This window comes from Falco rusticolus, chromosome 6 (genome assembly GCF_015220075.1).
Source record: "Falco rusticolus isolate bFalRus1 chromosome 6, bFalRus1.pri, whole genome shotgun sequence".
Lineage (NCBI taxonomy): Eukaryota > Metazoa > Chordata > Aves > Falconiformes > Falconidae > Falco > Falco rusticolus.
Genome location: NC_051192.1, coordinates 43551274 through 43567640, shown reverse-complemented (window position 1 = coordinate 43567640; position 16367 = coordinate 43551274). Strand labels below are relative to the sequence as shown.

The 16367-nt window shown below is 37.1% G+C and overlaps 1 protein-coding gene across 11 annotated transcripts in view; it reads left to right on the top strand.

Moving 5' to 3' along the window:
* The window catches only part of SCAF8 (SR-related CTD associated factor 8), a 167135-nt gene that overhangs the window by 54006 nt on the left and 96762 nt on the right, over nt 1–16367 (top strand). For 7 of the 11 annotated variants that reach the window (XM_037391117.1, XM_037391114.1, XM_037391118.1 and 4 more), the window contains 3 exons: nt 400–480; nt 1082–1303; nt 1947–11813. In XM_037391117.1, the coding sequence (XP_037247014.1) occupies nt 400–480; nt 1082–1303; nt 1947–3646 (2003 nt within the window). In that variant the 3' untranslated portion in view covers nt 3647–11813. Of the gene's footprint in view, nt 1–399; nt 481–1081; nt 1304–1946; nt 11814–16367 lie in introns of those variants that run through there. The other 4 variants (XM_037391115.1, XM_037391116.1, XM_037391122.1 and 1 more) reach the window with 2 other exon arrangements.

Here is a 16367-nt window from a genome sequence, read left to right as displayed (position 1 = left end):
AATATGATACTAGATTAAAATTACTTATGTCTAAATATTATTTTTACCAGTGTATTCTGTGAAGAATAGGAATTACACCAGATTTTATCATTTTTTAAACTTTGATAAAAATGAAGGATTAAAAATCCTTAAGAATAATCTCCTTTCTTTTGGAAATTTTTGCAACTCTTTAATTTTTTTCTTTGGATATTGCTGGCAGAAATTACTTTTGAAGGTGCACGTGCAGATCATCTGCAAAACAGATACTTTAAAAACAGTAACCACTGTTGCCTTTTCCCATATATTTGGTTTTTGCTAGTCTTCATGATGCAGCTTTTCACGATCAATAATGCAGACAATCTTTTACTGCAAAACTTTATTTGCTTCTCTTGTAATAATTTGTCATTTTTTCCCATATAGGTTATATGCCTCCCCCAGTTCCTCCTGTGGTTCCACCACCTGTTGTCCCGCCACCTGTTGTCCCACCAGTTGTTCCAACACGTAAGTTTGATTCGTCTAATAGTTGTTTGTGTGTTATGGAAAGCCTAATTGTTTGATATACTACCTGTTAATGAAATGTATCCTGTGTAATGGAAAAAACCAACATGGAAGTTATTGTTCAGCTGGTTTAAGCAGATATTGAGGAAAAGGATTTACGGAGCTCTTCAAGTTGACAGAAAAATGATACTTACCATGGGGTTACTGAAAAAAGTTCGAGCAAATTAGATATATATTATATGTATGCATAATTCAATATGTGAACCTGTCTGTAACATACATCTGTTACTTGAGCTGTTTGGTGTTGGTCACTGAATAATTCATAATAATTTGGTTTTGTTTAGCCTTTTAACTGTATTCATTTTTAAAAACTGTATGTTTTAAAATATCTGTTGAATACAGATTGCTTAGGTTGCCTACAGTTCATGGTCTCTACAAAAAAATTAAATATTAACAGTGCTAGTTGAGGATAAGAAATTCTTAAAAATGTAACACTTAGGGTAATTAATTTCACTTAATTTGATTTATCAGCCTGACCTCTGCCAAACATCTTGAAGGCCTGAATATGTGATTACTGTGATACACTTCTGTTATTTCTCTACAGCTTTAGTACAGCCTCCATTACCAATTGCACAAGAGACGATGAAGGATGTTCCTTTTACTAGCCTTGTTCTACCAGTTGGCACAGTTACTAGCAATCTAGCTACTCCAACATTATCTGCTGGAAGTGTTTTTAATCCTCTGCCAATCAACAAACCAGAATCAGATGAAAAGGGGTCACATCTTACAGACCTTCAGATTTCTTCCAGTGAGAACAACAGATCTGGTAAGAAATGTCTTTATCGTCTGATATGATTGCATACAGGAAGAATCATACTTCTGAGGGTTTTTTTCCTCCAGATTGTGATCCACTACACTAATAACTACAGAGTAGGAGGGTTTAGGCTAGGTATAATTTTCAGTTTAAGTTGGAGGACTGGTGAGAACCATCATTGTCATCATCTGATCATTGATTTCTACCAGCTTATGCTCAGGGATGTTTTCTTTGTAGACTCAAAGTAAAGCTGGCACGGGGAGCCCTTTAGAAAGCTTCTTAAAAGTGCGCTCTTACTACACAAGTGACAATGGAAAGGAGCAGAAGAGGGTAGGATGGTATAAAATGTGTAGAATTGCATGAAAGATTTTAACACTTCCCTTGCATAATTGGGTGATGGCTGTGGGGCTTGTCGATTTTAAGCTGCTTTACATTCTTTGCTATGTAGAGATGTTTATTTCTGTGGCATAAGGTCTTTTTATCACTAATTGTGATTAAAATGATGTATGTTCGTTATAGAAACTGAGAAAGACCTTGTCAGCAGTATCATCACTGAATGCATTAACTGAATATGGATTAAGCTGCATTTTGTTTTGAATGCTATGTGTTACACTGGCGTTTTCTGGTAACTGTTCTTCTGCTTGCTGCATTTTAGTGCAAAATGATGTCTCGAGTAGCTCTGGACTTGTTGGAGGAGTGCAGCCACCCAGCGTCTCAAGCAGTTCTGGGCTTACTGGAGAAGGGCAGCCACCCAGTGTCTCAAGTGGCTCTGGACTTGCAGGGGGAGTACAGCCACCTAGTGTTTCAAGCAGCTCTGGACTTGTAGGAGGAGTGCCACCACCAACTGTTTCAAGCAGTTCTGGTCTTGCAGGAGGAGTGCAGCTACCTACTGTCTCCAGTGGCTCTTCTCTTGCTGGTGGAGTTCAGCCAACCAGCGTCTCGAGTAGCTCTGGACTTATGGCTGGAGTGCAACCACCAAATGTCTCAAGTAGCTCAGGGCTTCTAGCTGGAGTGCATCCACCCAGTGTCTCAAGCAGCCCTGGCCTGCTGACGGGAATGCAGCCACCCAGTGTCTCAAGCAGCTCAGGAGTTCTGGCAGGAGTACAGCCACCGTGTGTGTCAAGCAACTCTGGGCTTCTCATAATGCCACCACCCAATGTTTCAAGTAGTTCTGGACTTATGGGAGTGCCGCCACCAAATATTTCAAGTAGTTCTGGACTTCTGGCAATGCAGCATCCAGCTGGGGTTCAAAACATGCCTCATTTAAATATTAGTAGTCAAAGGATGCCGGGAATGCCTCTTATAGATATCCGTCCAGGCCTAATGCCCCATTCGCCTGGACCAAGGTTTCCATTAATGCAGCCAGGAATGCCACCGCAGCGTAGTATTCCTCCTCCAGCGATCCTTGATCCATCTCTTCACCCACCACCTCGAGGTCCTTTTCCTCCAGGAGATATTTTTAATCAGACAGAAAGACCTTTTGGAACACCAGGAAGACAAAATATTGATAGCATTCCTAATCCAGAGAAAAGACTACCACTTGGAGGCGATAACATTCAGCAGGAAGGAGATAGAGATTATCGCTTTCCTCCAGTGGAAAACAGAGATAATCTTAGCAGACCGTCTCCAGTGGATGTCAGAGATTCTGTTGGACGACCACCAGTTGATCCAAGAGAGGGTATAGGAAGACCTCCAGTAGATGGACGAGAACACTTTGCAAGACCACATGTAGACATGAGAGAGAATTTTGGAAGACCAGGTATGGATAACCTTGGTCGAAGAGAGCATTTTGGTTTCAATTCAGACAAGCACTGGGGACAGAGAGGAGATTATGATGAAAGAGAGCACCATGCCTTCCCTATTTATGGTGGCCCTAAAGGCTTCCATGAAGACAGAGAGAGGTTTCGGCATGTAAACTATAGGTTTGATAGTAGAAGTGGTCCCAATTGGAACAGAGGATTTGAACAAGATGCTCACAGAGATTTTGATGACCGCAGAAGACCCTGGGAAAGACAGAGGGATAGGGATGACAGAGATTTTAATTTTTGCAGAGAAATTAATGGGAACAGGTTTGGAAGAGACAGAATGTCAAACAACTGGATCCCCCCTCCACATCCACGGGTTTTTGAATATTTTGATGGGGCCACTTCCCAACGCAAAGCCGATAATATGCCCCAGGTAAACGGTGAAAATACAGAGACAGAAAGTCAGCCACCGACTGCACAGGTGCAGGATGATCCAGAACTTTATGAAAAACTGACATCTTCCGTCGAGATAAACAAAGAGAAGAGTGACACAGAAGCTGATATAGAAAGTGAACCAGTGGTAGAAAGCACAGAAACTGAGGGGACATAACTCATCACTCAGTAGGTAAAAGATACCTTTTGTAAAGTTGTCATCTCTCTGTAATAGATAAATGGCTGACTGGACCGTAGCAGTTCACTTTTGTCTGCCAGAATTAAGTTAATCTAATGTTAATGTTCATCTTTCACTTAAATAACTGTACAACTGACTTGTATAGAACACTGTTCTTAATTTGAACATGGTAGGTAAACTTTTTTTTTATTTCTCTGGTAAAGCATAAACTTGCCCCCACTTGCTTTTAATTTCACAAAAGATAAAAGAACAGCTTGTCAAACAAAGACTTCCTATGGAAGAAAATGGAATTTTTTAGATACTACCCTTAGGTTGGCTATCAAAATTGTTATACTTGAAACAGGTGCTGGTGTATCTTGTCCGTGTTTTTAGGCTGCTGCAGAATTTTAAAGTATAGACAAAGCTGTGATATTTTATGTTCCTACAATTCGGCAGAAAAAGAAACGGCCCATGTTATTTAAGGAGCATAACACAGAGATTAAAAGTGATTTTGTAAAATCTACACTATAGTCTCTGTTTTCTCTAAAGTAAGTGTTTGTGATTTGTTCCTCGTACTGCAGTGGGTTTAAAAAAATGAAAAAATACATTTTAATGTTGGGTGCATTTTGTTTTTAGATGCCAATAAAGCATATTTGTTTGATAACAGTGTTCTAGGTATTGTATTTTTTTTAAAAACCTGCAAGCTCTAAAAACTTGGAATCAGCTATGATATGTGCTTAGCTAGTTGTTGCAAAAGGTTTATATTACATTTGTAAGACCAATGCAACAGTTACATGTGCAAGAAGCGTATGGTTTTTACATCCAAAGTCATGCAGTCATACTAGTTTATGTAAATAACATATGTATGTAAATATTTGTGTAAACTGTTTGTAGATACCACTTTTTCTGTGCGTGCCTGTGTGTGTGCACACACTCACAGAATATTGTAGACAGTTCAATAAAATTGAAATGAAACTAGGTTGTAAAAATTTGCTTTTCACCTTCTTTAGGTAGTAAGATAAACCTTACTTTGCTGCAGTATGGTCAAGCTTATATTTACCTTCTCATGCTCATTGTTACAATGTTCTTACTACTTCTGGAAGGTGGAATGTGATATACTGTAAAAACGTACAGTAGGATTTTAGCTTATTTCTTAAAATGCAGATGTGCATGAAACCAAAATTTAAGCAAGTATTTGCATTGTCTTATTTTGTAATATATTCTGGATAGATAGTGGTAGTGTTCAAGTACTTTGTGGTTATTTGTTTTTAGTGACTCAAAGTCCAGAAATGTTGCACAAAAAGTATAAAGCTGTTGTTGATCTAAAAAACCTTATATGTTTTTAACAGAAATAAGAGGGGCTTTGTGTTTTGGTGGTTTAATATTGAAGTAGAACTTCTTGTTAAATTGTTGAGACGAATTGGCTGCTTAGGTAAATCAGTAGCACTGTTATCTCCTGTTTCACGTACTTTGCTGCTTGTGTATCCTTTAAATTGGCGATGAAAGATTTGGCTATAGGGCAATGTCAGATTTTCAATTTGTTCCACTGAAGTGCATTTCACCAACTTTTTTCAACATAATTTTTGTTAAAATTCTGTGTCTGAAAGCATTCTTTCACTCAGTTTGGAGAAAGTTGTTTTGTGTAATAAGATCCAAGGATAGATCCTGTTACATGAATATCCCTTTGGTAGAAGAAACACTTTTAGCTCCAGTTAGAATTTTGATCTTTAACATTAAAGCATTAACATGCAAGTTTTAATTCCCCTTCTGCTTCCCTCAAAGGAATGAAAGTATGAGAATGCCACATGAGTGTAAAGCATAAGCATGCCTTTGAACGTAGAAGCAAGTTACGCATGTGTGTGTTGCCCTCTTCCTCTGGGAGGTGGGGTATTTTTTCATGCTGTGTCATGGTTTGGTTTTTCAATTACAGGGACTTTTATTCCGGATAGTAAACAAACTGTCAGCTTAATGAAGGTAGTCCTTGGAAAGAGTGGACTTGAACGAATGATTCTTTACCTACTGTGCAAGTAGTAGTCATTAGGATGTAGTGAGGTATGCATTAAATAACTGTTGCTCTGTAATAGACCTTGCCCATGTGTTTATTACCAGAACATGTTTCGGGTTTTGAGTTGAACAACATTTAAGGTAAAAGTACCTTCCTGGGCAGACTGGTTCAAAGAACTTGACTGATGATGCTGCATCACCTATGTAGTAGTCTGGTCAGGCGGATAGGGTTGTGTGAAAGTCCAAACGCGCAAAATAGCTATAAGGATACTTTATGAACTTAAGGGATTTTATTTTAATGTGTGCAGTTTGAAAAGGCTTCAGTCATAGACCACATAAATACTCAAATCAAACACATATTGGCAGTAGCTTTACTTCTCAAACATTTTGTTAAAACCTTCTTTGAAACTGAAAGTTTTATCTATTTTCCTTTTTCTAAACTGGGACTGACAGTATGCTAAATTGCTGATAGCATGATGGTTTAGGTAAATTACCAGGTGAGAAATGTTAAACAATTTGGTTGGTAGTGGTATAAAACAATGTATTTAATGATTTTTTTAATCTTTGTTAACATCTTTCAAGCATTAATAAATTGGCTACTGAACATATGTGTTACACCATCAATTTCTAACTACCATTTTATTTTTTTGTAGAATGAACTTTTATTGCACAGGCTTCGGTTGCATCATGTTTGCAGACAAATACTACAAAAATAGTCATATTCAGAAAGTCAGGAGGGACTTAATATTACCAAACCAAGTGTTATTTCTTTATCTTGCTCATAGGAGTGTTTCAATCTTTCAGAGTGTGAGTGAAGACTTTCCTTTCTCAGGGTAGATTAAGCCATCGTAAGCCAACACGCGCACTGAAAGGGGCTGTCCTGAAATCCAGGCCAGGTCTTTGATGTGGTTCATGGTAGTGACATGTAGTTACTGCTGATGCAAAGGAAAGAATGAGAAGGGGAGAGAAAGAAGATTGGGGGGCACCAGGTATTTAGGCAGCAGTTCTGTTTATGCCTGTTCAGAGCTTGCTCTAGTGATGAAAGGTGTCAATTCTAGCAACAGCAGAAGCTGACCTGCTATATTCATAAGTTATATACATCTTGAAAAATATTTCAGGTAGTTTTACAGGGAACACAATAAATTTAGGCGTGCGTATTTACTTGGAAACTTTATGCATTAGTAAGTTTGGTGTGTTTATTAGCTTTTTAAACTCCCTGTGATTCTGTACTGTATTTGAGCAGAATGCTGCATCCACAAAGATTACAAAGATGAAATACAGCCTTTTTTCCAATAAGACATGCTTTCTTTGTTGAAGCCTTTTCCTGTGAAATACTGGTACACTTTCATTTTTATATGTAGTGTTTCACATTATTACAAACTCAAGGGAATAGCCTGTTAGATTCCTTTGCTTCAGTAGAGTACTATACCATTCTTCAAGCCATTTCAGTGATGTAAATGACTTTATGAAGTTAAGGTGCTCTTGTCCTGAATATGGCAAGATAGGAATACTGTAATTAAGCCTGTATAGGCATTAGTTAAGCACAGTTAGAAAATTATCAAATAAACTGTTTATAGAACGTATTTATAAAATAAGCCAATTTATTGCTGAATTCTCTCAAAATACATTGTAAGCAGTTTTGAAGATGTGCAAGGATACGTTATGCCAGTCAACACTTAAAATACTCATTTTCTTGATTCATGCTACCCTAACTCAAATTTACGGGTCATTTGATTTGAAACTGGTAAAAAAAGGATCCCAGATTTCATTTGTATTTTCAGGAATATATTTAAACATAATAGTAAGGGTGCCTTTTTTTCTCTCTTGATAATGGGAGATGAACAGATATAATCTTAAAATCTATTCAGAGTATCAGGAGTCATCAAGAATAACTAGGACAATTTTTTGTTACTAAGTCAGGTAATGAAAGGATCTTTCCCTTTTGACAGCTATTGCTGATTCTTTGAATTTTACATTAGTCTCGCTTGTTGAGCTTTCACAAGTAAGCATGTACTGTGAAGCCATCTACTTGTGTAGATGAGAATGTTTTAAAAGTCATAAAGCAGGATATTCTTTAATTTGAAGCTGTTTATTTGGACAAGAATGGCAAAAACATCTTGCCACCATGTTGCTTTACTGTATTCATTCACATCAGCAGAAACTTCACAGTGGCAAAGAGAATATAATCTTGGAATACTTTAATTATAACTAGGCTTATGTTTCTCCTTGAAGGGTTGTCTTAGTGATGTTATTCATTCTACTTAGTCTGTACAAGTTTGTTAGGTACTCAGTAAACATTTTAAATTTTATGAACATATGTACATGATAATTCATAGTCAAGAAAAGTCAAGTAGAACGTCTAAAAAGAAAATTCATGAAGAGTAATAACTTACAGCAAAGGTGTATGGGATTAGAAAAGTGATTCTTGCTGGTGGTGGGATGGTCTGAAAGTCTGTGAACAGTTTTTTTGTTGAAGGTGGTAAGCTGTAAAATTGTGTTTGCCATTATGCTTGTATTCCTTTCTATCTTCACAAACTTGATGTAAAAGGGTAGTCTCCTTCAGTGTCCTAGTCTCAGTATCTTTTAGATACCCTGCTGCCAAAGATTAGAGGAAAGGAAGAACTAGTGGTCTGGGCTGGATTGAGATAAGTTGTACAGTTGAAGATGAATGTATTTTCTCTTTTTAGGAAGTTTAAAATGCACGTTTCAGCACTTGTATAGTAACAGTGATATTACTGGTGTCACTAGTTTAACTGATCTTATTCTGTACTTTGTCATTTTTCTTTTAAGTTAACTCACTAGTGTTGCTTTTAATTTTTCTCTTCTTCCTATCAGATGAAATCATACTAATGCCCTCAGACAAGAGACTGTTTTGTGCTTTACAAAAAAAAAATATGGTCAGAGAGTATTCTAACCTGTAGATAGGGTGGTTGAACATCTTTTCCTTCCTGATTTAATGCTTTAATGCCGCAGTTTTCTTCTTGAATGATTTTCTGTATGCATATCGATGTTATAATGGATGTATATTCACATTAACATGTATCAGACTTTCTGTTGAAATGCAGAAAAAATGTGAAGTTCTTGAAGGTAGATGAATTGATGTACTTCTAAAACTAGTGTGAACTTCACAGCCGTATTGATGTGTATACTGGAGCGTTATAATTGTGTGCAAGCCAATGCAAAAAATCCTTAATAGGTGAAGAGTATTAAATGGATATAGAATTGTTAACTCAGATGTAGATTGGTAGGATTTACATGGGCCATATATGCAGGGACTTTGGATCTGAATGCCACTTCCACACAGAGAGATCATATTATAATTACATCTGGCAAAATAAGAAACATAGCTTTTTCCTGATAATGGTAGGAACTAAGTAGAAATAATCTTGGTGTTAAAGAGTCCTTTCTAAAAATCTGTCTGCCTTCGTCTAGTCAAAGGAAGCTCTGTCATTATCACTTCAGTTGATCAAGGGAAAAAATTACTTTAGATTTATGCTGTTTCTGAAGTAATCAGATCTCATTCAGCAATGCAGTGAAATGCAGTTTTAAGTGTGCCTTAAGTTTTTCCCTCTGAAAAGGACCATATATTTCAAATTTTAGATAAAAACAATAAATTTTTGTTTGTAGAATTTGAAATGTAGTTTGGGGTTTAGTGATTTTCTTCAAGAAAAATCTTTGTCGTTTCAGTAGTGTAAATAAATAAATACTAAATGCCACTCAACTTTTGAAATGTTTACTGGAAATTATACTAGTCTGTCCAGTTAATATTTCGTTTATTTTCATGCGCTTGCAATATATTATCTTGTCAGGTGGTGCCATCACAAAATTCCTCATACCACAAAGTAGAAATACCTTTGAATTATGCAATTCAGATGCATAATTGATATGCATAGTCTGGGACAATCAAAAGTCTTCCTCTTCAAACTCATGGATTTCTACCATGGTAGTAGTATGACTACCAATATAGGTAATTCACTATTGAGAACCTTACTGTTCAAGCTATCTGTGATTGGAAGTGAAATACCAAATATGATCTGAAGTGCTTGCTGATAAATTTAGAGTTTTATTACTTAAGAAAAGCAAAATAATGGCATCTTCTCAAATTTCATGTTGATTTAAAAAAATCACCATATTTAAAATATTAATTTGGTCGGCTGTGGTTCTGTGAATTGATAAAAGAAGTTAAGCATCCATTATTAGAATGTAAAACCTTGACGTGATTAGGATAAAAATGTTAGTTATATAGAATATTGAAATACAGTCTTTTAAGTGTTTTGTGCATACTGTCTGCCTTTTCTGGATGTACACTCTATACGTGCTTTACCCCTGCAATCCTCATTGCATGGTCAGAACCACTAGAGAAAAGGAAAGTGGCGTGAAATGGCAAATCCTAGCAGATGTGAAAACCACTGTGCAGATTGGATCTGTATGTAGACCAGATAGTTTCAGAGGCAATAGCTTGTAAGCCTAATTTGAAATGGGAATAAACCTTTCTCTTTTTTGATTTTATAGAAGTTGATGCACATGTTCTTATTAAATATTCAGTAATCAACAAGCAAGTATACAAAGATTTTAGGTAGTCCTGAGCATTTTCCTTAATATTGCTCATACCTTAATTAAAAACAAACAAAAAAACCCCAACAAAACTAAAACCCAACTAAACCCACAGAACCTAGGAAACTGTAAATATTTTTAAGATTATGAGGTTCTTGGAGAAATAACTTGATACAAATATTTAATATACCTGTTTGGGTGTTTTTAAGTAGTCAGTACCGCAGAACCCAGGTAAAACCATCATAAAGAACTGTCTCACTTGGAAAGAATGTGCTGAGCTGAGGTGTCGGTGTAAAATCCAAGACTTTTTTTTGTTCCTCATTTGTTTTACCTCCCAGTCCAAATACTGACCTTGTTCAGGGTTACGCTCTGTATGCTGATTAGAGGATATTCTGATTAGTGCATATGTATTTTGTCTATCATGTAATATATCAGACATATTACATCATTGTAATATAGCCACAGACAGCTGGGAGAAGTTGGGAGTGATGTTGTTTGGGGCAAAATCATCAGAGAAATCAAAAGGGGAGATTACTGAATTGTGTGAACCACCAATATAAAAAGTTGCTGTTGAGGAGTGTCTACTTAGTACAGAGATAATTACTGATTACTCTCAGTAGTCAAAAGGGTGCATTTCACAACTGTACCCTGGTATGGAAGGTCCTAGTTACAGTATCATTTGCTTTCTGCTATCCATAGAAAATACGATTTTCTTGATGCAAGTCATGACATTACCTTTCATATTATTTCTAGAGACTTTAAAATGATGCTACTTCAGCTACCATTGTAAACCAGTATGTGATATATAGCCTCAGTTGTTTACCAGTGGGATATGGCGATTAGCTTCATTGGATCCAGAATTTTAAATGCTTTGTTTTGTGTGTCTCGGTTTCTTCTTCAACAGCCTTTAGAAAAGCAGATACTAGAAGATTATCCGGTTCTAGTTTCATGATTTTTTTTTTTTTCCCTCTTTTTTCTTTTCTTACTGCTTTTAAGCCCATAGCCTTCTAGGGGATGATTTTTTTTTTTCTTTGAAATCCTGTTCCCCTATGTAAGTATTTGTGAGCTGGCAGCCCTAATAAAGATTGTTTTGAGATTCTGAGAATATGGTGGAATAGATTGTACAAAATGTCTGAAAGAAATTTGAAGTGCTGTACTTGCATAGTCCTGTGCTAGGAAATTCATGGAGTGAAAGCAAGCAAGCAAATTAAAGCTAGTTAAATTTAAATGTATTGGTCTTATCTTCTGGCTTTCCCAAATGATCGTACTTTCTAAATGGATCTCTTCACTGCAGTACATAGAGCAGCCCTGTAATACACAGTCACTGTTTTGTTTAGAATCCATTATGTCCTCTAGCTTTCCTTCTCCCTGTCCGCTTAATGTTTTTTTGAAAGGTTGTGTTTCTTTTAAATAGCTTTTTTTTCTTCAAATGATTTAAAGAAAAATGAATGCACTAGGTTAATAGTTTTCTTCATTTTAGAATGCATTGCCTAACTCTTCTCAATAAATCTCCTTCTCCAACAAAAAGTTTACATTTCTGTATTAACCAGAATAGAAATAAGAATGGATGACATGTAATAAAAAAAAATAAAATTTTTATCCAAAATTACATATTTTTGTCATGATAATCTGGTTCCAGTATGTTCAAGAATATAACTAAAATGGCATTTTTCACACCACCTAGCAGTTTACACTCTGATATGCAACTCGAAAAGTTGTGCACAAGTTAGAGCAACCTCGGGAGCTGTCCCATGCAACACTTGCACACTGTTGCAAATACCAAGGTCTTGCATTTCCCTTCTCCATGGTGACCTTGTCACCAGATACTTTAGTCTTTCTTATGCACTGTGAAGAAATTCAACCAACAATTTGAAAATTATGAAGAATTTAATTTTTCCCAACTTTGAGAATTAATTTGTTCTAAATGGCTCTCATCTTGATACAGAAAAGCAAGCAAACATAAATCCAAAAGGAACCAATATGTGAAAGCAATTTTCTCAACATTTCTTAGTATTTTATGGGTAAGAAAATAAGACCCAAAGAAAGTCTGCTAGAGAACTGGAAAGGTTTTAATTCCTAGTCTGTTTTACCATCTGATTGGCTCTTTTGGAAAGCTATCTATTTGAAAATTATATTTTCTTAGAGGCTTTTCTCAAGGAATTTTACTGTTGTCCTTTTGTCTTAATACATTTTTTCAGAACTGGGACCTGTTAAGTATTTTATAATAACAGCTTTGAAATTATACATCTTGTCTTGCAGTAATTGCCTACCATTGACTTGAGCTACATGCTGCAAGATAACACTGTACATTAGAATTTATTATTGTTCAACAGTTGATGTATGTGTATATATCCATTTTGTAGGAGCTTCGGGAAAGCATAGCCACAGTATTTACAGTCTACGCCATATAAAAGGAGACAAAGTACAGTATGAACTCTTCCTCTTGCTGTACATGTTACACTCACGGTGTTCTTGCAGCTGATGCATCTTTCTTTTGTCTTCCGCTCTTGCTGTGTCAAAGGAGTCAGTTAGACACGGGTGTGTTCATGTATAGACTTAAATGCACATCATATGTGAAAATAAGGTGAATATTTAAAAATCTAAATACTAAGCATTCAAATTTAGCTTGCTATGAAACATTTGGTTGGCTACATCAGACTTTTAAGCTGTTTGGTGGAAGTTTCCAGCCTTGTACTATTAAAAATGATGCTGTGGCGGATTGTGATAGACAAAAGCTGTGCCTTACAGGTGCGCAGGCAGGCGGTGTTGTCTTGAGCCGTATAGCACAAGGCTCCCACTCACCGAGGGATCAAGGTTTTCTTTTCTGCCTGAGCCACAATGACAGTATTACCACAGCAGGCAGCAGAACAGTCTTGTCATACTGAACTTTGTCACATGGTTAATACTTACAAATCGGAGAAGTATTTGATGTTAACGTGTTTGTTGAGTTAATCATTGCTGGCGAGTCAGGTTTATGAGCCAGGTGCTGTACTTGAAAGGATCCCTGCTACAAGCAAGAAAGATGAGAGATGAGGTTTGAACAACCTGGTTTAGTGGGAGGTGTCCCTGGCCATGGCAGGAGGGTTGGAGCTAGGTGATCTTTAAGGTCCTTTCCGACCCAGACCATTCTGTGAGTAAACCACTGTAGGTGCTGGTTTGGATTGTTCTGGAACAGAACTGGATTTGAAGATACTATAAGCATGTGATTCCCGTTTCTAGGTCTCACTTTCTGGGAAAAGGCCAAGAGTTAAATTCTGAAACTCTGCAGGATTCTTACCTTCTGAAATACTAGTAGTAGGTGGATACCTCAGATACCATTTGCTTGCATTTGCTTTCCCATTCCTCGTGTGGTCTTGACCATGCTTGGTAACTGCTGGCACAAAAGTGCTACATCCTGTTGTCATCGCTGTTCCCAAGATGTTCTTAGGTCTCCTCCAGTGGCCTTCTGAATCCTTCTGATGCTATTGCTTTCCATTTCTAAAGAGTTTGAAATAGGAAGTTTGGTGGATTTTCTTTTGGCACAAAATCTCTACTGCAGTGATGAAATACTTCCCCAGTTTGTGTTTTCACTCATTTCTTTTCTTTGGTAAAAGCTCTTTGCAGTGAGTATTTCAACAATTATTATTATAGCATGGTTTCCAGTATCTTCAAACAAAGTGAAGTTTTGGTGGGTTTGGGGGGAACAGTTTCCATAAACTCTTGTTATTTCTTATGCTTTCCCTACCTATGTAAAGCAGTGGTGAGCAGCCAGCCACTGTAGCCTACTTTCTCACCTTCTTAAGAGGGAAGGTCCAGAAGATAATTTTGCAACTTCTGTGAAAAGCAGCTTCTCAGGGTACGTGCAGCAAGAGGAGCATGCAAAAAATGAGCCTGCCTTGCCAGGATGCTTTATCCAGTTTCTGAACTTGGCTTTGCAGCGAGCCCATGGGTGTACGAAGACAAGAATGGCAGCTGGATAAGTTGCTCCCCTCTTTAATTATCATTTCTACTGGGGCTTAGGGACCTGATATGAATTATGAAGCCAGCAGTTGGCTATCCCTTTTGTGAAGCATGGCGAGTTCTGCCGTCTGAACACTTAAAATACCAAGCAAAACTCTTAACTCCTACTATTACCTGTGAAGTACACAGATCCTGGGTGTTGCAGGGTCTTGCCTGTGACATGAGGCAGACACTCTTTCCACGTACACCTTTCTCTGTCTCTTCTTAAAAAAACAACGCTATTGCTCTTTCACAGTTTCATTCTCTCCTGCATGAAGTGGAGCTAAATGAGTACAAAAGTAGTGAGAGGAGTTGCATATCCCTTGCTCACAGAAGTAATTGATATGGTGACTGCACCACTGCTGTTAAATTTTTTGTTTTCAGGTGGCAGTTAAATCTTTATTGGATCACAGTATGTCTTTAAACAAACACCTATGTTTTGGCTGTACAGACTGTAGTATAAGAAATTTGGATTAGTTTCTTTTTGTTCTTTCAACTTTTATCCTTTATTGTTTGTATGCTGTATCCCTGTACATTGGTTCTATGTACAGTGTGCTCCTTAAAAAAAATTATTAGTAGTTTATTAACTTTCTTCTCTCCAAAGCAATGGTTTATGCATTTATTTCCATCTGAGTGTATCACAACATAATGGAGTGAGAGCAGGATGCAAAAATGAGCAGCCAAGCAACAACAGAATAGCACAGGAACTGGGAAATCTGTTCTAGCAGGACCAAGTGAGTTGTATGCAGGAACAGGAGAGAGCTGTGAAGCTCAGTCACCTTACCTGTGGTTAATGATTTAATACTTTTTTCTGCACTCTCAAATGATGAATACGTTCGTAATCAAATCTATAGGCAGTAGCAAGCTGTCATGTAACAGAATATCATGGGATTTTTCTTTTAAGAGATCCTGGTTTTGTAAAAATTAAATTGTATAGAAGCTCCTCTTGCAAAAGTGCAAGTGTTGCATATTCTAAAACATTCTAAGCAGTTGTTGATTTTTAGTGATGCAACAAACTTGAGATTTGATACTTCTTTCTTTAGTGTTTTAGTACTGATTAAATATGTTTTTAGAATTCTCAGCAGAAACAGGAGATTTCAGTGGTTTTGAAGAACTGTGAAATCAAAGGATTTGTGAGGGATATTAAGTGAAGTTGCTGGGGTTTATGTGTGTTCTCCTGAGGTTATAAAGTAGAATTGGTGCCTAACTAGCTGGCTGCTCTTGAGGATTAACACTGTTAAACTTTGGCATTTTGTTTTGCTCTAGGTTTTGGTAATTTCAGACATGCAGGAGTTCAGGTTATGTCAGCTTTACAGGCCGTGGAGGTTCATGTATAACCCTGTGAACAGTCGAGGGGGGCCTTGTAAACTAAGGAGAAATGGTCATTGCAAGCTGTGATGTTGGTAAAAGTTACATTAAAGGGAAAAGGTGATTCTGAAAACAAAAAATGCTGAATCAGTCCTATGTTCATGAGAATAGGGTGTCTGTCTTAGTTTGATAGAAACAGTAATGAAAAACTAGCTGAAATAGCTGGTAGTAAAATACCTGGCTTTTTTTAAAATAAGTAATCACTGACTTCAGTTTCTTTGCTAAGATTTTTATGATGATTCTGTTCTCTTGAAAAAGAGCAGAATACTGAAATTGAACTAAATGCTTATTTTAAAGTCTTTTTGAAAAATGCAAGGAGACTTAAGCAACAGTGAAGAACCTACAGTAAAAATATAGGACCAGTAATTTGCCACCTAGAAGGAATATCTTTGAGCAAGGGATCCTACCCAATAATTTTCTTTTTGTATTACCAAAATCAAAAGTTTTTTTCAAATGTTTATTTCTTTTAATGTTTGAAAGTAGCTTCGTTATCTCTTTTTTTTACTGTTCCTGGCGGTTAGGATGGCTTTTCTTTCCTGGATTTTGCTTCTACTTTTATTAAATGCCTTTGGCAGGCCGTGGGTGGTGGGCACTGTGCAGCCAGCTGCGGCAGCTGCCCCTTGGCGCCCTGGTCAGGGGAGCTGCCCCATGGCTCAAAGATGAGTCGCAAATAATTCGCCGTTGTGCTTCAGATCGTTATTTTTCCATCCGATTCGTGCGCGTCCATGCTAACGGGGGGTAATTTTCCCCCTCTATTGCATGCCAGGCTCAGGGTGTAGTGCACAAGCCCCTACACACCTGGCATTTAAACACTTGC